We start from the raw sequence: 24930 nt of genomic DNA on the forward strand, positions 1-24930 counted from the left end.
ATTACCTGAAAATTATAAACAAAAATGGTCCAATGAAATTCTGTTTAAACCTAAACTGAGAACGTACAGTCTAATAAAGTGTATTTACCAATCAGAGCAGAGAGGTCTGTTTGTGCCCAGTTGAGATGTGGCATCCTGCCTCTGGCAACTGAAACCTCACGTTTCCATTCAATACCAGAAGAGAATAGAAAATGCCATCTGTGTGATCTCAATGAGGTTGAAAATGAAATGCACTTTTTGTTTTACTGTCCATTTTATCATAATCTCAGATATAAGCTTTTCCTGAAAATGTCTGCAGAATGTCCTGATTTGTTTAATATGTCTGATGAGTGCAGACTTAAATACTTGTTTAGCGACAAAGTATTTCATTTAGCTCAGTTTGTGTTAAATGCTTATCAACAGTGTATGAGGGCGCTTTATGTTTGATGTGTTTGCCTCTGACTTAAATTTAAGTTGTTGTTCTTGCTGTACTGCCCAAGTTAACTGACTGTGCCTATATTTGGCTTGACAGTGATATCCATATATTTATGTCATCATTAAAAAGTTCAGTCGTACCTGAGAGTCTCCAGTCTGCAGTTTGGACTCTCCAGTCCAGCAGACAGCAGCTTCACTCCTGAATCCTCCAGCAGGTTCTCACTCAGGTCCAGCTCTGTCAGATGGGGGTTGGACTTCAGAGCTGAGGCTAGAGAAGCACAGCAGCTCCCTGAGAACCCACAGCTCCTCAATCTGAATAAAGAATAAAACATGCAGCTATAATTTCCAGTGTTTAGGATATTTATCAGTCAGAGATTTTTCAGTAATACAATAACAATAATACTGATAATACTAATTTATATTTATGTTACACCTTTGAAGCAAAGTTCCAAAGTGCTTTACAAAACCATCAGAGTAAATAAAAAGATAAAGATAACACTTGAAATGAAAAGACATCATAATATTAGAAACACAAATAAACAGACAACGAAAGCACAAAATGATAAAAGGTCCAAAATAATTCAAATTCAGTGCTAAATACGGTAGACGTGAAAACAGCCATGGGTACGTCCATAAATAACAAGTGAATGGCTCAGTGAAAAGTCCTCAGATGCCTTCAGTCTACCATCTTCTCATAGTAAAACTGTAGAACAAGAGCTTCTGCATCACATGACACCAGCACCCAGTTTCTTGACCAATCAGGGCCAAAATTATTAGCATTTCAAAAGATTTACCAGACAACAGACCTCTCCTCCAAATAGGACTTGAACCATTTTAGGACTGTTCCACTGAGTCCTGCCTAAGTTTCCAGCCTGTTCAACAGTATACTGTGGTCTACAGTGTCAAACACGGCACTGAGATCAAGTAAGATGAGAACTGACACCTTGCCTGAGTCACTGTTCAGCCTAATATCATTTAGAACTTGTCAAAAAGTCCACTGGAGTTCAAGAAATTGCTCCCAATAATCCTGGCTATGAAAGGGAGATTTGAGGCCAGTCTGTAGTTGTTTAAAGCTTGATCAACGTGCACATTCTCCTGAAATGAGTGGTGCTAGGAGCAGATCCCCAGACACATTCACTGCAAAAAAAATCACAACTTGCTCCCGCACTCACATTAAAGCTCTGCTGTTTATTGGGTCAACGTTTCGGTCTATCAACCTTCATCAGGACCAACCTTCATCAGGTTGGTCCTGATGCGTTATTTTTTTAAGAAGTGGCCTAATGGCGGCTCCGTTTAGGGGTTTAGGAAGCGTGCCTGATTGAAGAGAGCAATTTGTTATTTGTTGTAAATCAGTGGGGATGGACTTCACAATAGTTTTTAAAAAAGTCAGAAGGCATTGTGTCAAGACTGCAAGTAGATGGTTTAAGCTGTTGAACTGTTTCCTCTAGAGTTTTTTGGTCAACTGTATTAAATTCTAACATAGCAGTAGAATTATTCCTGGGTGGTTTAGGGGACTGCATCATTTTATTAGTTTGCTTATAAGTGCTGATATTCGACCTTATGGATTTCATTTTTTTGCTAAAAAAAAAAGCAAGCAAATTCATTGCATTTTTCTGTGGAGAGGAGTTCTGGAGCTATCTGGTTAGGGGGGGTTGCAAGCTTATCCACCGTAGCAAATAGAGTGCGAGTGTTGTTGATTTATTTTCCAGTCCCCTACAACTCTCTTCAAACTAGGAGTGGAAAGCTTCCAGGTTCAAATGTAAATAGTTTGTTGGGCCATAAAAGGAAATGTCTGGAAAAGCAAGACTTGAAAAGTTATGACTTGAAAAATTCTACGCTGATGTTGTGTGAGCCGAATATTAGTGTTTAATACCAGGTGAGACAATGTATAAGGAATGCTTTTCCACAATAAAAAATAACATTTAAAAAATAACTGAATAAATAAAAAGACTGACCAGATGATGGTAGTAGAGGTGGGCCCATCAATATATTGATATAATATGAATACTGTGATATGAGATCAGATATCATGTAGGATTTGGGATATGGTAATATCTTATGGCATGAGTGTTGTCCTCCCTTGCTTTTAAAGGCTTCAGTCATTCATTCATTCTCAACCGCTTATCTGAAGTCGGGTCGCAGAGGAAGCAGTTTCAACAGGGGACCCCAAACTTCCCTTTCAGAGGCGCTCCCAGGCCAGTGTGGAGATACAATCTCTCCACCTGGTCCTAGGCCTGCCCCATGGCCTCCTCCCAGCTGGACGTGCCAGGAAAACCTCCCTTGGGAGGCGCCCTGGTGGCATCCTTACCAGATGCCCGAACCACTTCAACTGGCTCCTTTCCAGGAAGGAAAGAAGCAGCGGCTCTACTCCGAGTCTCTCACGGATAACTGAACTTCTCACCTTATCCCTAAAGGAGAGTCCAGCCACCTTCCTGAGAAAACCCATTTCGGCCGCTTGTCTCCACGACCTTGTTCTTTCGGTCATGACCCATTGCTCATAAACAATGGTGAAGGTAGGAACAAAGATTGGCCAGTAGATCAAGAGCTTTGCCTTCTGGCTCAGCTCTCTTTCCGCCACAACAGTGCGGTATAGAGAACGCAGTACCGCCCCTGCTGTTCCGATTCTCCGGGAAATCTGACGTTCCAATGTTTCCTCACTCGTGAACAAGACCCCGAGATACTTAAACTCCTTGATATGGGGTAAGAACTCATTCCCGATCTGCAGTGGGCATTCCACCAGTTTCCTGCTGAGAACCATGGCCTCAGATTTAGAGGTGCTGATTCTCATCCCAGCCGCTTCACACTCGGCTGCGAACTGGTCCAGTCAGTGCTGAAGGTCACAGACCGACAGGAAACAGGTCCGACTTACTGCCGAGAATCTGGACACAGCTCTCGCTTTGGGCGTACAGGGATTGGATGGCCCTGAGGAGTGCCCTCCTCACCACCTTACTCCCGTAGCACCTCCCACGGAATATCCTGGGGAACGCGGTCATACGCCTTCTCCAGATCCACAAAACACATGTAGACCAGATGAGCATACTCCCAAGCCCCTTCCAGGATACCTGCGAGAAAAAAGAGCTGGTCTGTTGTTCCACAACCAGGACGAAAACCGCATTGTTCCTCTACAATCTGAAGTTCGTCTATTGGTCGAACCCTCCTCTCCAGCACCTTAGAGTAAACTTTCCCAGGGAGGCTGAGGAGTGTGATGCCTCTATAATTGGCACACACCTTCTGGTCCCCGTTTTTAAACAGGGGAACCACCACCCCAGTCTGCCAATCCTTTGGCACTGCACCAGCCTTCCACGCAATATTGAAGAGGCGTGTGATCCACAACAGCCCCTCAACACCCAGAGCCTTCAGCATTTCCGGACAGATCTTATCAATCGCCGGGGCCTTGCCGCTGCGGAGTTGTTTAACTACCTCAGTGACTTCCTCCCTAGAGATTGATGCCGATCCCCCGTTATCCTCCAGCTCTGCCTCTACCCTAGAGGGCGGGTTAGTTGGTTTGAGGAGTTCCTCAAAGTGCTCCTTCCACTGACTGACAACATCCTCAGTTGAGGTCAACTGTCCCATCCCTGCTGTATACAGCCTGGATGGTCCCCCGGTTCCCCCTCCTGAGGTGCCGGATGGTTTTCCAGAAGCACCTTGGTGCCGACCGAAAGTGCTTCTCCATATTTTCTCCGAACCTCTCCCACGTCCGCTGCTTTGCCTCACCCACAGCTGCGGCTGCCACCCTTTTGGCCTGTCGGTACCTTGCAACTGCCTCGGGAGTCCCTCAGGACAACATATCCCAGAAGGCCTCCTTCTTCAGTCGGACGGATTCCCTGACCACCAGTGTCCACCACGATGTTCGAGGGTTACCGCCCCTTGAGGTACCCAAGACCTTCAGACCACAGCTCACAACTGCAGCTTCAGCAATGGAAGCTTTGAACATTGCCCACTCTGGTTCAATGTCCCCAGCCTCCACAGGGATTCGGGAAAAGCCCCGCTGGAGGTGGCAGTTGAAGGTTTCTCTGACCGAGGCCTCCTCCAGACGTTCCCAGTTCACCCTCACTATACGCTTGGGCTTACCAGGTCTGTCCAAAGGCTTCCCCTGCCATCAAACCCAACTCACCACCAGACAGTGATCAGTTGACAGCTCTGCTCCTCTCTTCACCTGAGTGTCCAGAACATATGGCCGCAGGTCAGATGATATAATTACAAAATCGATCATTGACCTTTGACCAAGGGTGCTCTGGTACCACGTACACTTATGAGCATCCCTATGTTCGAACATGTTGTTCGTTATGGACAATCCATGACTAGGACAGAAGTCCAATAACAAACAACTGCTCGGGTTCAGATCGGGGAGGCCATTCCTTCCTAATAGGCTACCATTCAAGCAGTTTTCCCCGGTAATATTATTGTGATTGCAACGAACTACATTTAAACTTATGCATTGACCCCAGCAGCAGTGTTCTCCTACGCCGTCTCCCTCTTCTTTGCCGCTGCAGCGGTGTTGCACTTTAAAAAAAAAACAAAAAAAAAAAACATGTTCAAGCTCGCTGTATGAATGCATTAAAATTTCAAATTCAACTGGGGTGAAAAACGCAGCCCGGCGCTTCCCCGTTGCCATGGTGACTCGTCTTTTTATAGCTGTGGTGCACGCGCTTAACTCCAGGTGAAACTACTCCGAGTTGATCAAACTCAAAACTCAAATCAGCTGTTCTGGAACCGAAAACTCAGAGTTTCCTATCTCAGAGTAGATCAACTCAGAGTTCGGGATAAGACTCGGAGTTTGTTGAACCTGCTTCGTGACCCCTGGACTAGCTCATACCATTTTAGTAACGCATCGTGCTGCCAACTTGAAATCAAATAGATGCAATAAAAACTCAAAAACTAAAAAAAAAAAAACAAACTAAAAAATCCCTGAACATGTTTCTGGCTTGGGACATTTTAGCCTACTTTTTATGCATTTTCGCTGCAGTGAACTGTGCAGCAGCTGAATTAAAATCAAAAGTCTCAAGTGTCTCTCCGCAACTTGCAATGCGCATCAGTCTTGTGACCTTGTTCTCCCCCAGGCGACTTCGCTGCGCTGTTTTGATCCGGTTCTGCAGAGAAAAACCTCTCTCTGCTGGTACACTAGAGACAGGGATCACGCATGCTTTTTTTTTTTTTTTTTTAATAAAATGACATGTGGAAATTGACTGTTTTAATAAAATTCAAATTGTGCTTAGAGGGAATATTTTCACTGGACATTTTGACCGGAGGGGTTAAAAATTACCAGACTTCGGCAAATTTTACCAGTCAAAGTCCAGTAATTACCGGATAACAGAAACCCAGTTGCCCATGTGTGTTGAAATCCCCCAGTACGACTATGGAGTCCCCTACTGGAGTACCATGTAGAACTCCATTCAGGGTCTCCAAGAAGGCCAAGTACTCTGAACTGCTGTTTGGTGCATAAGCACAGACAACAATCAGAGTTTACCCCCCCCACAACCCTTAGGCGTAAGTGAAGCGACCCTCTCGTCCACCAGGGTGAACTCCAACGCAGCGGCACTCAGCCAGGGACTTGTGAGTATCCCCACACCCACCTGGCGCCTCACACACCACCTCCTGCACAAGCTCTGGCTCCTTCCCCCCAAGAGAAGTGATGTTCCACGTCCCCAGAGCCAGCTTCTGCTGCCTAGGTCTGGTCCGTCGAGGCCCCGACCTCCACTGCCACCTAACGGCCAGTGCACCTGACCCCAGCGGTTCTCCCTTTCTTTGTCTGGCCCCTCACCTGAGACCAATTTGCCAAGGGAGACCCTACCAGGAGCTAACTCCAGACAACACAGCCCTCAGGGCCATAGGCACGCACAGACCTCTCCACCACGATAAGGTGATGGTTCCCAGAGAGCCTTTTAAAGGCTGCATTACAGTAAAGGGATGCAGTTTTCTCAACTTATTAGATGTCCTCGCTGCTCTGTTATTGGCCTCAGCCTGCTCACTCATCATATCCATATTACTAATGACTGTTGAGCACTAATTTACACTTTCATGAAAGCACCAACCAGTCATCCTAACAATATCCTCACAATATCGATATCACGGTATTCAGTCAAAAACATGGTGACAGTCGACTGTGTTCATATGGCTCAGTCTTAGGGACTATAGACAGAAAATATCCTGAAATATACAAAATGTTCTTTTGGCGTGGTCGTCTGCCAGCCTGCAGAGTTTAAACAAAGTTTTGCATGGGAAGTAGGCGAGCTGTGAAAAAGTGTGTGAAGATGATCAAAATAATAATCAATGAAAAACAAGAGGTCCTAAAGGTTTAGCTGAGGTTCAGAACAGTTACAAGACAACAGTTACCTTGAGGGAATCTGATCAGGACGGTAAAAGTTGGACATATCAACTCCATCCCATCATGCCTAATCTGTGAAAGATACCAGAATGCACTGATATGCCCACATGGGATTTTTGTCCCTGATGATTCATCAAAGAAAATATTGGAATCCTTTGTGAATCCATAGTTGGACCAAGACCTCGATGATGGTGTCCTCTATACATTCTGTGGAAGTACCACAATAAATATCAGATTCCCACAGATGGAGGCCATTTAGACCTCTGCATGTTGAAATAATGTACAATATCATCACTGAAATTCACAGTTTTTCATTTCAACACACAAGGATTGTGTGAAAACACAGTTTGACAACAATTTGAGATGTAAGCCTGTAAAACTCCTATTCAGCTAACAGAATATTACATGTTCACACATCATTAAAAAGTGCAGTCTGACCTGAGAGTCTCCAGTCTGCAGTTTGGACTCTCCAGTCCAGCAGACAGAAGCTTCACTCCTGAATCCTGCAGCTGGTTCTCACTCAGGTCCAGCTCTGTCAGATGGGGGTTGGACTTCAGAGCCGAGGCCAGAGAAGCACAGCAGCTCTTTGACAACCAGCAGTCACTCAATCTGAATAAAGAATAAAACATGTAGCTATAATTTCCAGTGTTTTGGATATTTATCAGTCAAGAGATTTTTCTAAATATTCAAAAAGGCAGGACAAATCAATGAAATACTTATTATAACAATTATATTAATAATAATACTGATAATACTAATTCATTTTAATGTTACACCTTTAAAGGAAAGTTCCAAAGTGCTTTACAAAATCATCAGAGTAAATGAAAAGATATCAAAATATGAAAAACACAAATAATAATAAAAAAAGATCTCCAATTATAATATTCTCCAGTGTCGCTCTGAAAATAGGCTTTATGTAATAAAGAAATGGGAGAAGGAGGCTCATTTTCAAATTTGGGACGAGAGTTGGCAGAGAATATGTGAAGTGCAGTTGAATTCAACCAGTTGGACTGCATGGCCAGAGCTCTGCTGCAAAAATATTGCACTATTTTTTAGGACTCCCTCGCAAAAAAGGCCTTTTGGAGATGGTGGTAGTTGCTGGAGGAGATAAATGATGCCAATCACTTCCATATCTTCTGGAATTACCAGGGTCATGTCCTTTATTGGCAAGAAATACATCAGCATCTAAATAATGTATCTGGAAGTACCATTCCTTTTAGATGTGATGCTATCTACATGGGTGATATCCCATTTGAAAGATGGAGCAAAAAGGACAAGAAAGTGGCTCAAATACTTTTGGCGGCAAGTAAAAAGGCGGTCACAAGGAGATGGCTAAAACCAGACCCACCAGTCACTGACGAATGGATAGAAATAATACATGAAATATAGATTAGGGAATGGCTGTCACTTTCCCTCAAGATCCCAAAAGAAAAATTCTAGCTGATATGGACCAAGTGGACTGAAAACATTAAACCAATAAGATCAGATTCTTATAGATTCCACAGTGTGTTTGTACGGACAAATGAGTGTTGGATGTTTGTGTATCTATGGACAGGTGTACATATGTCATGTATGTAGGTGTATATATGTGTACTGATAGGTGATAGATGAAATTTGACAGCAATGTCCACACTGCAACAGCAATGCAAAAATATGTGCATTAATAAGAGGATTTAAGAAAAGAAAAAAAGTAATCATAAAAATTACTTTCCCCAGTAATTGAATTACTCTTCTGCAGCAGTAATTGAGTAGTAATCAAAATTACTTTTTTACAGAAGTAATTAGTAATTGTAACTTATTAGTTTTGTGAGTAATTGGTCCCAACACTGGATATGAGATCAGATATCATGTGGGATTTGGGATATGGTAATATCTTATGGCATCAGTGTTGTCCTCTCCTGCTTTTAAAGGCTGCGTTACAGTAAAGGGATGCAGTTTTCTCAACTTATTAGACGTCCTTGCTGCTCTGTTATTGGTCTCAGCCTGTTCGCTCATCATATCCATATTACTAATGACTGTTTAGCACTAATTTACACTTTGATGAAAGCACCAACCAGTCATCCTAACAATATCCTCACAATATGGATATCACGGTATTCAGTCAAAAACACGGTGACAGTCCACTGTGTTCATATGGTTCAGTCTGAGGGACTACAGACAGAAAATATCCTGAAATATACAAAATGTTCTTTTGGCGTGGTCGTCTGTCAGCCTGCAGAGTTTAAACAAAGTTTTACATGGGAAGTAGGTGAGCTGGGAAAAAGTGTGTGAAGATGATCAAAATAATAATTAGTGAAAAACAAGAGGTCCTAAAAGTTTAGTTGAGGTTCAGAACAGTTACAAGACAACAGTGACCATGAGGGAATGTGATCAGGATGGTAAAAGTTGGACATATCAACTCCATCCCATCATGCCTAATCTGTGAAAGATACCAGAATGCACTGATATGCCCACATGGGATTTTTGTCCCTGATGATTCATCAAAGAAAATATTGGAATCCTTTGTGAATCCATAGTTGGACCAAGACCTCGATGATGGTGTCCTCTATACGTTCTGTGGAATTAGCACAATAAATATCAGATTCCCACAGACGGAGGCCATTTGGACCTCTGCATGTTAAATAATGTACAATATCATCACTGAAGTTCACAGTTTTCATTTCAACACAAGGATTGTGTGAAAATACAGTTTGACAACAATTTGAGATGTAACCCTGTAAAACTCCTGTTCAACTAACAGAATATTACATGTTCACACATCATTAAAAAGTGCAGTCTGACCTGAGAGTCTCCAGTCTGCAGTTTGGACTCTCCAGTCCAGCAGACAGGAGCTTCACTCCTGAATCCCGCAGCTGGTTCTCACTCAGGTCCAGCTCTGTCAGATGGGGGTTGGACTTCAGAGCCGAGGCCAGAGAAGCACAGCTGCTCTCTGACAACCAGCAGTCACTCAATCTGAATAAAGAATAACATATGTGGCTATAATTTCCAGTGTTTTGGATATTTATCAGTCAAGAGATTTTTCTAAATATTCAAAAAGGCAGGACAGACCAATGAAATAATTATTATAACAATTATATTAATAATAATACTGATAATCCTAATTCATATTTATATTTCACCTTTAAAGGAAAGTTCCAAAGTGCTTTACAAAACCATCAGAGTCAATGAAAAGATAAAGATAACACCTGAAATGAAAAGACATCAAAATATGAAAAACACAAATAAACAGACAATGATCTCCAATTATAATATTCTCCAGTGTCGCTCTGAAAATACGCTTCATGTAACAAAGAAATGGGAGAAGGAGGCTCATTTTCAAATTTGGGACGAGAGTTGGCAGAGAATATGTGAAGAGCAGTGGAATTCAACCAGTTGGACTACATGGCCAGAGCTCTGCTGCAAAAATATTGCACCATTTTTTAGGACTCCCTCACAAAAAAGGCATTTTGGAGATGGTGGTAGTTGCTGGAGGAGATAAATGACGCCAATCACTTCCATATCTTCTGGAGTTGCCAGGGTCATGTCCCTTATTGGCAAGAAATACATAAGCATCTAAATAATGTATCTGGAAGTACCATTCCTCATAGATGTGTTGCTATCTACATGGGTGATATCCCATTTGAAAGATGGAGCAAAAATGACAAGAAACTGGCTCAAATACTTTTGGCAGCAAGTAAAAAGGCGGTCACAAGGAGATGGCTAAAACCAGACCCACCAGTCACTGATGAATGGATAGAAAATAGTGCATGAAATATAGATTAGGGAACGGCTGTCATTTTCCCTCAGGATCCAAAAAGAAAAATTCTAGCTGATATGGACCAAGTGGACTGAAAACATTAAACCAATAAGATCAGATTTTCATTGATTCCACAGTGTGTTTGTACGGACAAATGAGTGTTGGATGTATATTTGTGTATCTATGTACAGGTGTACACATGTCATGTAAGTATGTATGTATGTATGTAGGTATATATATGTGTATTGATATGTTTTGTTTTTCCCTTTTTATTTATTTATGTAGTTATTGATTTATTTCAAACTAGGAGTGGAAAGCTCCCAGGTTCAAATGTAAATACTTTGTTCGGCCATAAAAGGAAATGTCTGGAAAAGCAAGACTACAACATCATCACTGAAGTTCAGTTTTTCATTTCAACACACAAGGATTATGTAAAAATACAGTTTGACAACAGTTTGAGATGTAAACCTGTAAAACTCCTGTTCAGCTAACAGAATATTACATGTTCACACATCATTAAAAAGTTCAGTCTGACCTGAGAGTCTCCAGTCTGCAGTTTGGACTCTTCAGTCCAGCAAACAGCAGCTTCACTCCTGAATCCTGCAGCCGGTTCCCACTCAGGTCCAGCTCTGTCAGATGGGGGTTGGACTTCAGAGCCGAGGCCAGAGAAGCACAGCTGCTCTCTGTCAAGCTGCAGTACCTCAGTCTGAATAAAGAATAACATATGTAGCTATAATTTCCAGTGTTTTGGATTTTTATCACTCAGAGATTTTTTTCAAAATATTCAAAAAGGCAGGACAGACCAATGAAATAATTATTATAACAATTATTTTAATAATAATACTGATAATACCAATTCATATTTATGTTACACCTTTAAAGGAAAGTTCCAAAGTGCTTTACAAAACCATCAGAGTAAATGAAAAGATAAAGATAACACCTGAAATGAAAAGACATCAAAATATGAAAAACACAAATAAACTGACAATGAAACTGTAAGGAAGACAACATTGTTACCAGTGAGTGACGGCTTAGCCTTGTACATATCGCACAACTTGGTTTGCATAAAATGCACTGTAAACAGACAACTGAGCTACCCACTTTAATGATGGCACCTTGCACTTCAATTGGGATATTTGCACTTTATTGTTTGCACAGAAAATTTGCACATTGCATATTTGCATGTTATACAGACTGTTTATTGTGTCTATTTATTGAATAATTCATAGCATGTGTATTTAACAATATGAAGCCATGACGAAGTGTGTCTTCTGGCTGGGCTTGTTGTCAGCGCTTGGCTCCACCTGAAAGAAGTGAGACTGAATTAGTCGTTGACGCCACACTTGGGCGTGGGGGACATTTGGTTCCTAATTTGTTCATAAGTCAGTTAGCAAGTGTTCCACTGTGTGCAGAAACGGAGGTGCGGTAAGATCACAAAAGAAATGTGCAAGTGCATTACTGAGCAAAAACACCGTGTTAGTTGTCTGTTACCAGTCCTCACCTGTCCTGGTCTGTGTCCGCTCCAGGGTGTTCGGCCAGAAGGATCCCGGGTGGTACCAGCACCCAAATAAACGTTCCGGGAGGGACCAAGTGGCAGGATAGGAAAGGGGGGAGTCGGTAGTTGGTGTACTAAATATTTGTTCTAATTATGTTTCATTTGGTTATTTTGTGGAAGGTAATTGTACTATGTAATTAGTTGTAAAAAATAGCTGTAAATTTATATTCTATATTATTTATCTATGAGACCATATTACATAATAATTTATTAACTATACCCTGCTGCCATGTTTGTGTTGTATAGCTTTTGTTTGTTTTGGTGAATAAACACCATTGGTTTTGGTGCACCACCTCGGCATCTTTTACTGCATCATCCAGCCACCTATGGTCATTCTAACAGAAACCAAGGAATGATCAACGTCCAAAATAATTCAAAGTCAGTGCTAAATACGGAAGACGTGAAAACAGCCATAGGCACGTCCATAATTAACAAATGAATGGCTCAGTGAAAAGTCCTCAGATGCCTTCAGTCTACCATCGTCTCATAGTAAAACTGTAGAACAAGAGCTTCTGCATCACATGACACCATCACCCAGTCTCTTAACCAATCAGGGCCAAACTTATTAGCATTTCAAAAGATTGACCAGGTGATGGCAGTAGAGGTGGGCCCATCAATATATTGATATAATATGGATACTGTGATATGAGATCAGATATCATGTGGGATTTGGGATATGGTAATATGTTATGGCATCAGTGTTGTCCTCTCCTGCTTTTAAAGGCTGCATTACAGTAAAGGGATGCAGTTTTCTCAACTTATTAGACGTCCTCGCTGCTCTGTTATTGGCCTCAGCCCGTTCGCTCATCATATCCATATTACTAATGACTGTTTATCAGCTCGGTTGTTTATCAGCCACAGGCAAGGGCGGATTGGCATACGGGGAAACCGGGGATTTCCCCGGTGGGCCGATGGGCCGGGTCACGAGACAAAGAAGAAGCAAAAGAAAAAGAAAAAGAAAGGGAAAAAAGTCTTTCGCAACAGTCAACAGTGTCGGGCGGCTATTGTTGTGATAGGCTATACTTGTGACCCGACTCGTTCCGCACGCATATTTTCACAGAGTAGACAATGAAACTGCTGAGTGCAGGTTGTGTGAGAGGGTGATGAGGCGTTCGGGGGGATCAACCAGTGGTTTGAGGAGACACTTGGAGTCTCAGCACCCCGTGAAGATGTCCAAGTGTCCAAGGACAGCAAAAATTAGTGAGACTATATGTGGGTGTGAGCTTCCAGTTTTGGAAACACTGTACTAGAGGGTCCTAAATAGGGATGGATATTAATAAGGATTTAGCGATTCCGATGCTTTATCGATTCCTGCTTATTGATCCGATTATTTATCGATTCTCTTATCAATTCCCAAATAGGCTGACAAACCAGTAGCACATGAGAATTGAGTACAGAAAAGAATGCAATCTGGTTTATTAAAATAAATCTCAGGTTTATTAATATAAATCTTATTGAGAATTATTTACTTATTTAAATAGCATGTACCATATTCATCCAAATATAAGACGATATTCTTTCCATTGAAAATGCCCTGAAAAAACGCCCTCGTCTAATACTGGGGGTCAAAGCAAATACAAATGTATCGTACTTGCATATGTAAACCAGTAGGAGTCAATAATCAACCATGTTGTCTGTGTCATTGTCCGTTGTGCTGCTGCAGCCGCGTATGAACAAAAATCGATTTATAATGAAAGGTATATATGGCAGTATGTGTGCGCCGTTCACCTGTCAGATCCGGCAGACCTGACCGGGTGGGCGCGGCACCGGTCGGCATCAGGCGGGCCGGCCGCAGCACCGGCCGGCATCAGGCGAGCCGGCCACTCACCTGTCAGATCCGGCAGACCTGATCGGGAATTTTTTTTCCTGGGATTTAAAATAACTAATTTTTGGGAAAAATGTTAAACCCTAGTAGAAACCTGATGCTCAAGTTCAATTCCATAGCAAAAACCTGGTTCTGATTTTGAAGTATTGTAGGGGTGAGCTGCTGTAGGCATCACCATCATGTTGCATCTCTGGACTGTCTTAAATATATTTTTTCTCTCAGAATCAATCCTTTATCCTGAATATTTAGAAAACTACATATCTTTATCGTATTTCTGACGGTGTCAGGTATGGAAGCAGCTCTACACTGTTTGTGTAATGCTGATTTCACATCAGGACTAACCGAGCCTTCCTGCAGTTCCTCACAGCTGGGATCAGTCTCCGTCGTCCCTCCTCTGATGTTCTGTACGCCTTCAGGTCCAAAACATCCAGGACCTCCTCTGACATCTGCAGCATGTAGGCCAGAGCTGAGCAGTGGATCTCAGAAAGTTCCTTCTCTGATCTTTTCTCTGACATCAGGAACTCTTGGATGTCCTGATGTACTGAGAGGTCGTTCATCTCCATCAAACAGTGGAAGATGTTGATGCTTCTGTCAGGAGAGATATATTCAGTGTTCATCTCCTTCAGGTTGTAGATGACTCTCTGGATGTCTTCTGGTCTGCTCTCTGTCTGACCCAGCAGGCCTCCTAAGAGCCTCTGGTTGGACTCCAGTGTGAGGCCATGAAGGAAACAGACAAAGAGGTCCAGGTGACCGTTTTTGCTCCGCAGGGCTTCAGACATGACTCTCTCCAGGAAGATATCCAACGATAGCTTTTTGTCATCACATTCACTCCTCATGACTCTGGCCAGTACCTCTGTGTTCCTGTTGGTGTAGCAGTGGAAGATGTAGACTGCAGCAAGAAACTCCTGAATGCTCAGATGAACAAAGCAGTAAACTTTTCTCTGGAAGAGCACACACTCAGTTTTGAAGATCTCTGTGCACACTCCTGAGTACACCGAGGCCTCTGTGACATCAAGACCACACTCCTCCAGGTCTTCTTGGTAGAACATCAGGTTGCCTTTCTCCAGATGTTCAAATGCCAGCCTGCCCAGCTTCAGAAGAACTTCTCTGTCAGTCTGCCTCAGCTCCTGCAGACTTCTGTCATGTCTCTCATCGTACTTATGCTTCTTCCTCTGTGTCTGAACCAGCAGGAAGTGTGAGTACATCTCAGTCAGGCTCTTGGGCAGATCTTCTCTCTGGTCTGTAGTCAACATGTGCTCCAGAACTGTAGCAGTGATCCAGCAGAAGACTGGGATCTGGCACATGATGTGGAGGCTCCTGGACGCCTTGATGTGTGAGATTATTCTGCTGGACAGCTCCTCATCACTGGATCTCCTCCTGAAGTACTCCTCCTTCTGGAGGTCAGTGAACCCTCGCACTTCTGTTACCCTGTCGACACATGTAGGAGGGATCTGATTGGCCGCTGCAGGTCTGGAAGTTATCCAGAGGAGAGCCGAGGGAAGCAGATTCCCCTTGATGAGGTTTGTCAACAACACGTCTACTGATGATGTCTGTGTGACATCAGACACGACCTCATTGTTCTGGAAATCCAATAAAAACCTGCTTTCATCCAGGCCGTCAAAGATGAACACGACTTTACAGACGGCGAGCTTCTCTGCTGTGACCATCTGTAATGTTGGATGGAAAACACGGAGCAGCTGGAGAAGACTGTAGCGCTCATCTTTGATCAAGTTCAGCTCTCGGAACGAAAGCAGAACCACAAGACTGACATGTTGGTTTTCCAAGCCCTCTGCCCAGTCCAGAGTGAACTTCTGCACTGAGAAGGTTTTTCCAATGCCAGCAACGCCCTGCGTCACAACTACTCTGATGTGTGTGTCTTGGCCAGGTAAGGGTTTAAAGATGTCCTGGCACTTGACTGGACTGTCATGGAGGGTCTTCGTCTTGGATGTTGTCTCCAGCTGCCACACCTCATGTTGGGTATTAACCCCTTCACTCCGTCCCTCTGTGATGTAGAGCTCAGTGTAGATCCTGTTGAGGGGGGTTCCAGTTCCTGCTGCAGCAGTTCCTTCTGTCACAAACTCACATCTCCTCCTCAGACTGATCTTATGCTTGTCTAAAACCTCCTGCAGACCGCCGTCCACTGGGCTGGTTTGACTGGGTGTCGGCAGTCCAGGTCTTGCTCTGGATCTTTTTCCACACTGGGGACAGGCAGGATCTGCTGATGAACTAGACTGGTCCCAGTCTGAGGTGATGCACCGTCTGCAGAACCAGTGTCCACAGCTGGTGGAGACTGGATCCCTCAGGACCTCCTGACACAAAGCACAGCAGGACAGCTGCTCCTTCACATCACCTCGACTCCTCTTCCTGTCCCTGTGGAGATGAAAAAAGTTTGTTTATATTTAGACAACATTACGTTTTAACTCAAATCTTAAAATCTTAAAAAAAAAAGTAAAAAACAAACAAACATGACAATGGGACACTCGATATTAGCCAAGGTTATTACAATTGTCATAAGCGGTCTCTTATGTCATTTTCTGTGACTACATTTTCATGGATTGCAGTATTCTAATATTAATGCAATTAAGATAGCATTTACAAGAAGAAATGTCCATGTAAGCAGCATGACATCCACTTTGACATTTTGCAGCAGATTATGACAAATACAGCAATCCAAGAGCTTGACAGCTCATGTTTTTTTAGTGATTTTTTATTGTGAATCCGCAAAAGAAAAGTTGACCAACAAAGCAAAAAATCTCCACAATACGGGGTGAGGAAGAAACTCACTGCAACAAGCTTTCAACAAGCAAAAGACCACAACGCCCCCTTGACTTAACTTAGTCACCATTGTTACTACTCCAGTGAAGACCCCATAACAAATGTCTGAATCCCCTCCACATCCAAGTGGGTTTTCATGCTGGGTTCTAGTGGTGGGCGATATGACGATATATATCGTAGGTACGATAGAAAAATGTCTATCGCGTCATTTCTCTTCTATCGTTTCTATCACCATTTTATCAATTCAAGCGAATTTTCACAGTGTAGGTAATGTGAATGTATTATTGTTGTCACTTGTCGCCAATATGCACTCAGATTATGAAACAAACAAGAATAAAAATTATTTTTGCAAAGAAGATACCATTCTGTGGACTCTCTGTTTCTGGTTTTGCAACACTATGCTGCTTTACGTTATTCATGTGGTACCACACATGTGGGAATACAACACACAACAACACACACGGGCAAGCAGAGACATGAAATCAGATCTGCCGGATCTGACAGGTGATCACATACTGCCATATATACCTTTCATTATAGATCAACTTTTGTTCATACGCGGCAGCAGCACAACGGACAATGACACAGACAACATGGTTGATTATTGACTGCGCAATGCGGTCATTCGCCGGTAATCGAGGCATCAGGCGAGCCTACCTACTGGTTTACATATGCAAGTACAATACATGTGTATTTGCTTAGACCCCCAATATTAGACAAGGGCGTTTTTTCAGGGCATTTTCAATGGAAAGAATATTGTCTTATATTCAGATGAATACGGTATGTTGTATAGTACGTTTTCAAGTTATTCTATGAAAAACTATAACGTGGTATAACGTGGTATATCGTGGTATATAGTTATCGTGATATAAAATGATCTATATCGTGATAGAAGATTTTATTCATATCGCCCACCCCTACTGGGTTCCAGTGCTCCTGTCTGGTTCCAGGACCAGAAGTCACGTATTACAACAACAGAACACTCCTGCAGCCGCCGCACCTGCACAGCCAGCACGCCGCCCAGTCAGTCAGTCAGTCAGTCAGTCAGTCAGTCACTCACTCATTGACGACCTGCTGCTTCGCTAACTGGCGCTTTCCTCCAATTCTGTGTGGTTCTTTCGTCGGAACATATATTTTATATTTATATTTTTGGATGGATTCCCCTCAAACGCCTGCTTGGATTACTTGCCGGTTGTCCAGTCTGCCTGCATGCTCAGCCTAACCTACCTGCTGACCGCCTCACCTGCCCTGCTGCTCCGCATCTGCCTGCCTGCTGCTATCTGGTAGCCCTCCTCCCCCGCTCTGCTCTTACACACCACACTCTACTGACTCTGCGTACACCGAACTGTCGAACATTCATGCCCTGATTCTGAAACTTAGCACGCTGAATCAGTTTTTCCCGAGCGCTCGCGGATAATCCGCAGGACAATGGAGCCCATGCGGCTTCTCGCTCTGCTGCTCGTCGCGTCGTTCTGCGGCAACTATGTTGCTGCTCGATCCTGGGACTGTGCATTTCTGAATGCGAACTCTCCTCTTATCCTGCCCAGTTCCCAAACGCTTTTCTTTGCCGACCGCTCCTCGCGATTACTGAGTGCTTTGGCTGTATCGTCTCCTGCATTGTCTGTCAGCTTGATGTGTTGCTATGTGTTGAAATCTTGTTTCACTGTGTCAACGAAGTCGCTTTCCCTCTCAATTCTGAGTTCGGATGTTAAATTAAATTGTAATCCCAAAGTGATTAAACTGCGTTGCGTGATTGTGTTACTGCTGATGCTTTCTGGAAATATCGAGCCCAATCCTGGGCCTGGTAGTGATTGTATTCAAACTCCTGCAGAATTTAAATCGAGATCTGGTCTTGGCATCATTCATTTAAATGTAAGAAGCTTATTGCCAAAAATAGACTTTGTTCGAATTTGGGCACAGACAACTAGTGCTGATTTGATCATAATTTCGGAGAGCTGGCTATCTAAATCTATAAGTGATGAAGCTGTCTCTATTGATGGGTATAATTTGTACCGTGCTGATCGCCCCAAGCGCGGTGGTGATGTAGCTGTATACTCTAAATGCAAGTTCCATACTCAAGTTTTGATTGCTAACTCAACTCCTAAGCAATTTGAATTTTTGGCCCTGCAAGTTGAGTTATCCAAGGGGTGCAATGTTACTGTTGTAGGTTGTTACAGGCCCCCATCTGCAACAAAGGAAACCCTGGCCTCTTTATCGGATATTCTGTCCAAACTACCCGACAGTGAGCTGATTCTCTGTGGTGACCTGAATCTGGACTGGCTGTCTGCTGCATCAAATGAACTTAAGGCGTATTGTAACTCAATGAATTATACCCAGCTAATTGATTTACCTACTCGCCCAAATGCAAAGTGTCCTGAAAAGTCCACTCTTATTGATGTTTTTATTACGAATAATCCCCACAGGTATACATCTGTTAGTGTTTTTCCCAATGATGTGAGTGATCATTGTGTCATTGCCTGTATTAGGGATGCAAAAATTCCTAAGTCCAAGCCTCGGTATATTACTAAACGTGATGCAAAGCATTTCAGTGAACAGGGTTTTTTGCAAGATTTGTATCATGCAAACTGGAACAGGGTTTCCCTTATCCCTGATGCTGAAACTGCTTGGTCCTTTTTTCTTGACCTGTTTATGCCCATTATTGATAAGCATGCCCCATTCAAGAGGTTCATGGTCAAGGGCAGGGATAACCCCTGGTTCTCTGAAAACCTTAACAATATGATCCACGAAAGGAACTGTGTCTGGGCTAAAGCTAGGAAAACTAATTCTGAGTCACTTTGGGCCACCTTTAGATGTCTAAGGAATAAATGCACTGCCTTGGTTAAGAAGGCTAAATCTAACTATTTTCTTAACTTAACTACAGAGAACTTAAACAACCCCCGCAAATTCTGGCAGACAATAAAATCATTATCTCCATCTACCTCTTCGGGTCTTCCACCTTGTATTATCTCTGACTCTGCAACCATCTATGACAAAGCTGAGATGCTTGATTGCTTTAATAAGCACTTTGTCTCATCTGGCTCCCTATTTGTGCCCCTCACCAGCACCAGCCCTACTGCGGCTCCACTGGTTACTGAATCTCCCTCATGCAGAGAATTTAACCTACGGCCCTTCTCTGTTCATGAAGTACGTAAAGCCCTCTTGTCTCTAGACCCTAAGAAACCTGCTGGGCCAGATAACCTGGGCCCTTACTACTTAAAACTGGCTGCTGACTATGTTGCAGAGCCATTGACTCACATTTACAACCTTACTCTTACCACTCAGGAAATCCCCAGAATCTGGAAGACTGCACATGTTTTTCCCCTTTTAAAGGGTGGTGACCCATCAAGTCTAAACAACTATAGACCCATTTCCAATTTGTCCCCTTTAGCTAAAATTCTGGAAAGCCTGGTAAGTGACCAACTGAAAGCATATTTACACCAACATTCTCTCCTGTCTTGCTTTCAGTCTGGTTTTAGGAAGGGACACAGTACAGTTACTGCAGCCACTAAGGTTGTAAATGACATAATTGTAGCACTAGATAGCAATCAACACTGCGCATCCCTCTTTATTGATTTCTCTAAGGCTTTTGATACTGTGGACCATGACGTCTTGAGGCACAGACTTATTGGTATAGGTCTGTCAGTCTCTGCTGTTGGTTGGTTCTGCAATTATCTGTCTGACAGGGCACAATGCATTAAAGCTGATGGCATCACCTCCAATGTTCTGTCGGTCCACAAGGGGGTGCCACAGGGCTCTGTGCTGGGCCCTTTACTTTTCATAATTTATATAAATGATCTGGGTAAGGATGTCCTTAATGCTGCTTTTCATTACTATGCTGATGACACTGTGATTTACTGTTGCGCGGGATCTCTGTCTCAGGCTGTTGAGTTTTTGCAGGCTGCCTTTAATCAAATAGAAACCCAACTCCTGCAGTTAAGACTCGTACTCAATGCTAACAAAACTAAAATGATGATCTTTTCTAAATCCAAATCGAACCCCAAGTCCTTGCCTGCTGTATATACGGCTCAGGGAATTCCTATTGAGACGGTTTCTTCCTTTAAATACCTTGGTATAATACTGGATGATGATTTGTCTTTTAAGCCACACATTGAGAACCTATCTAAAAAGCTGAAGGTAAGGCTGGGTTTCTATTTCAGAAACAGAACCTGCTTCTCTTTTAACTCCAGAAAAAGGCTTGTTGCTGCTACATTCTTGCCAGTGCTTGATTATGGTGATGTACTTTATATGAATGCCTGTTCCACTTCATTGCATATGCTGGATGCCTCTTATCATGGTGTGCTAAGGTTCATAACTGGTTGCAGATCACTCACTCACCATTGCATTCTATATAAAAAGGTAGGTTGGCTGTCCTTGTCGGCTCGAAGGTTTCAACATTGGTACACCTTCATTTACAAAGCTTTAGTTGGTCTGTTACCTTCATATCTCTGTTCATATCTCACCATCTCTTCAAACTCATCCTACAGCTTGCGCTCTCAGGACTACCTTGCCACCTCAGTTCCACGAGCTCATACTGAGTTTGGGAAGAGAGCTTTCGCTTACTCTGCTCCTTCAACCTGGAATGGTCTCCAAAAAACTCTTAGGCTTAATACTCTCATTCCCATGTCTAGTTTTAGAACTCTTATCTCAGACCTGGTAATATCTGAAAAGGGAGTATGCAAATGCTTCCCTGTTTGATTCCTCGTTTTGACCCCTGCTTGTTTTCTGGTTAATGATCCTGCCTGATGTGCATACTACGCTGATTTCCCCTCCACATCCCTTTTTCCCTTTCCATCTCTTGCCCCATCCTTGACTTTTAACTGCCCCCTCCCAGCCCGGCTGTTTCTTGCTTGCTCTTGCTCTTATATCCTTCTGCATTTATGTTTTATGTCATCCCAGCCTTCCTGTACTACCTTATTCTCTTCTTTATCTCCCCCTGGCTGCTGCTGGCGTGCATGCTTTCTTGCTCTTTTATCTTTCTTTTATTCTTTTTGTTTGTAATCTTGTCCTGCTCTGGTTGTTCTTGGTCTTATGTTTGTATGTTGTTGTTTTTATGTCAGGTGATGCTCGTAAAAGAGCTCTTGGAGCTCAAGCTTCTTCCTGGTAAAATAAAGGCTAAATAAAAAAAAAAAAAAAAACAACACTCAAGCTGGGACAATATGCTTATCTCCTGATCCAATACTATCATGACACCTGGGAGCCGATCAATACATCTTGCGATTCTTAAGTATTCTCTTATCCTCGTTGTGGAAATGTGTCAGAAACTGGCCCTCACTGTCAGTCCAGCTGGAGAAGCAGAGCTCCTCGCTCTCTAGTTTGTGTCTGTAAAGTTTGATGAGGCTGTGATTCTCCTAGAGGTCACTAGAGGTCATTTTCTACAGCGACTTCCAGTTTGACAAAATGCTCTGCCTGCAGTGAAATGGCTGCTATGGGGGCCAACATCATCACACAGGAATCAAATGTGGCTCATTGAATCCACAAGAGTCTCAGCTTTCCAGTCAAAGCCAACTGATGCAGCTCCAAGACTGTTTAGGCCCCAGTCTGCACACACACACCATTTTACAACAGGCCACAAGAACACATGTGGACTGCAGGCTTTGGGGCCCAAACTGCATGGGATTAGCAGAAGGTGGGCGTGTCTGCAAAGGGGAGAGCCGTGGCTGCCCAGAGAACCCAATTTCATTCACACATCTGGAGGTCAGAGGTCAAAAAAGGCAAAAACTTAGGCCAAGTTTAAAAAAACAACAACTATATTTTCAGAGAGTTATCAGGCTCTGTAAATACATTGTGAAAATACAGCAATGTGTTGAACCTTGTGTTTTTTACCTTGAATCCTGATGTTGAAATGAAAATGTACTTTTGAATAATTAAGTATTTTTAAGAGATTACTTTAACTCAAGTAAAAAAATTGACTGAGCAACTTCCACTGGCAGTGGAGTAATATTTGACCAGGAGCATCTACACTTTATCTGTTTATCTGTCAGTCAATGTGAATCTCAACTTCAGACACAGGTGTGTGAAGAACTTGTGAGTGCAGGCGCAAGTGGAAATGTTCTCAGGTGTTTTGGTGCAAAACATAAAACAGCATCATAGTTTGTGGAAAACAGCACAAACCCAGATGGGTTTTGGTTGAACAGCTGGATTGCAGAGCAGGGAGCAGTCATTTCTCTCTTTGCAGTCTCTTTTCTTGATATCCTCACTACTTGCTCTGCTATATAATCTCATGTCATCATGTTCCATCAGGCTCACAGTCTAACAGCTGTCTTACTTTGTGTCTGAAGGTCCGGGTTCAGCACTGAAGTCTGGAGGTTTTTCTTTAAACCGGTCACTCTTCATGGACGGACAGCTGGACACTGCAGACTCTGCTCTGCCCTCCTCCTCCTCCACCCAGTCACTCATCTTCTGATTTAAGTCAGTCTAAGAGGTGCAAACACACACACACACACACACACACACACACACACCAAAGGAATGATATATGGGTTGATGTTCTAGTTTCCTAATGGACAACAGCATTAACTGTATTAAATGGAGTCAGTGCAGCTGCACATAAATAAGGTGTGTTTCAACATATTTTTGTGGAAACATCACAGTTATTTTGTTGCTATTTTATATTAAGTGTATATTTATAATAAGTTTTGTTGTTGTTGTTTTTTCTTCTTCAATTCCAACAATGTTAATTTGCAAATGTATATTTATTATTATTATTATTATTTGGTCATTCTTGATACTGATCTCATTCATGTAATTTCTTTTTATTAACGTCTTGCTAATTAGTTGTTGTATTATTTTTTTTTTCGTTGATTTGCTCATGATTTTGTTTCCCGTGTCACAGAAAGTAAAAAAGTGAATTCACACAGGTGACAGAGGGTTAATAATAGGCTACACACACTGAAACACACACACACACGCACACGCACACGCACACAAACAGCTGTCCCTGTCTTCATAGATCACATGTTGCTCTTCACTGGTTCACTGCTCCTTACTCACTTTGCTGAGTTGTGAATGTCGTCTTTTTTACTGAATATATTTTACACTCACGGAAAAATAAAGACAGAAAAATTATCAGACAGATGACAAATTATCAGTATGTTTTTCCTGTGGAATAAACGGAATTAAACTGCTTTAAAAACGTGGTGTCTGGCGTATAGAACAGGCTAACATTTGTTTTTTACCGCCTGATGAGTTTTTTTCCATCACCACAAAGAAAATGATCACTGCTTTTATTTACTTTTAAAATTTATTTCTAACAGATGAACTCAACAGTGAAAAATGCAGCCTGAAAATGGCGTCAGACAAAAGTAGCGACTCACAGCAGAAGCGGAAGTTTCTTTCTTTCTTCGTTTCATTCTTTCTTCATGGACTTGACTTCAAAGATGAAACAGAAATCCTCTCCTGACGTCCGACCGCCTGCAGCTCTTCTAGATCATGACAGTGTGACAGAAGTCCAACAATGATGACGACGATGAGCCTCCTGGTTCAACCAAACTTTCACTGTGACTTGTGCTGCGTTCTCGTCCTCATCGGACTCATGGGATAATTCAGCAGCTCCCACCTGCATCCCTGTGCTTTGGGACTCTGGACGTCATGAGATTATAATCTGATGCCGTGAAGTCTTTGGCCAGTAAACTCACACTGTTCACTGTTTCATTTAAACACCCGCAGAGGAAAACAAAGCATCTGCGGACAAAATCTCATTCCGCTGAGGTTTGAACAGAGCCGATTTATTTTCATTCACAGAAAACTCCGTGCTGTGAGCTGACATTTTGAAACGTCACTTTGTGTTAATTCCCGACTTTATCGGACGATTTGGTGAGGCGTTCGTGTACATCCTGCCGGGAAGCTGAACTGTCTGATAATCCCGACACCACCCGAACGCAGCACGACTCAGCTGACGTCACATGCTCAACTCCGACTGTCTCTCTGTGTGTGTTTGTGTTCAGATGTTTGTTTGTTTGTTTGTTTGAAAAGCAGAGTGTTTGTTTTCCTCTCAGTTCTCATAAACACACAGTGAGGTGATTTTCAGTTGGTTCTTGTTTTGTTGAAAAGGCTCTGAGGCGCTCCTCTGTCATCAGTGGCGCTTTGTCTCCATCTAGTGGTGAGAACACGGAACGACACACTGACTCCCTCCTGCTTGTGGCTGTGGGGGTGTGCGTGTGTGTGTGTGTCAACGGCGCCGGAATTGGGGGAGGCAGGGGGCAATTTTTACCCCCACTTTTACCCTCCATCCACATTATTTTTAAGCACAATCAGAGGTCCCAATATTGTAACACTTACGGTAAAAAAGGGTTTCACTCTTC

The 24930-nt window shown here is 42.9% G+C and overlaps 1 protein-coding gene across 1 annotated transcript; it reads right to left on the bottom strand.

The window, feature by feature from the left end:
• Window positions 1-545: 545 nt before the first annotated feature.
• On the bottom strand, window positions 546-23026 carry LOC115379185 (NACHT, LRR and PYD domains-containing protein 12-like). The gene is made up of 6 exons (XM_030079905.1): window positions 22896-23026; window positions 14198-16225; window positions 11011-11181; window positions 9521-9691; window positions 7178-7348; window positions 546-726 (listed from the first exon to the last, which is right to left on the bottom strand). Exons 1-6 carry the CDS (start codon window positions 23024-23026, stop codon window positions 546-548), a joined length of 2853 nt encoding a protein of 950 aa, XP_029935765.1.
• Between the last annotated feature and the right edge of the window lie 1904 nt (window positions 23027-24930).

The sequence above is a fragment of the Myripristis murdjan genome, chromosome 20 (assembly GCF_902150065.1).
Source record: "Myripristis murdjan chromosome 20, fMyrMur1.1, whole genome shotgun sequence".
NCBI classification, from domain to species: domain Eukaryota; kingdom Metazoa; phylum Chordata; class Actinopteri; order Holocentriformes; family Holocentridae; genus Myripristis; species Myripristis murdjan.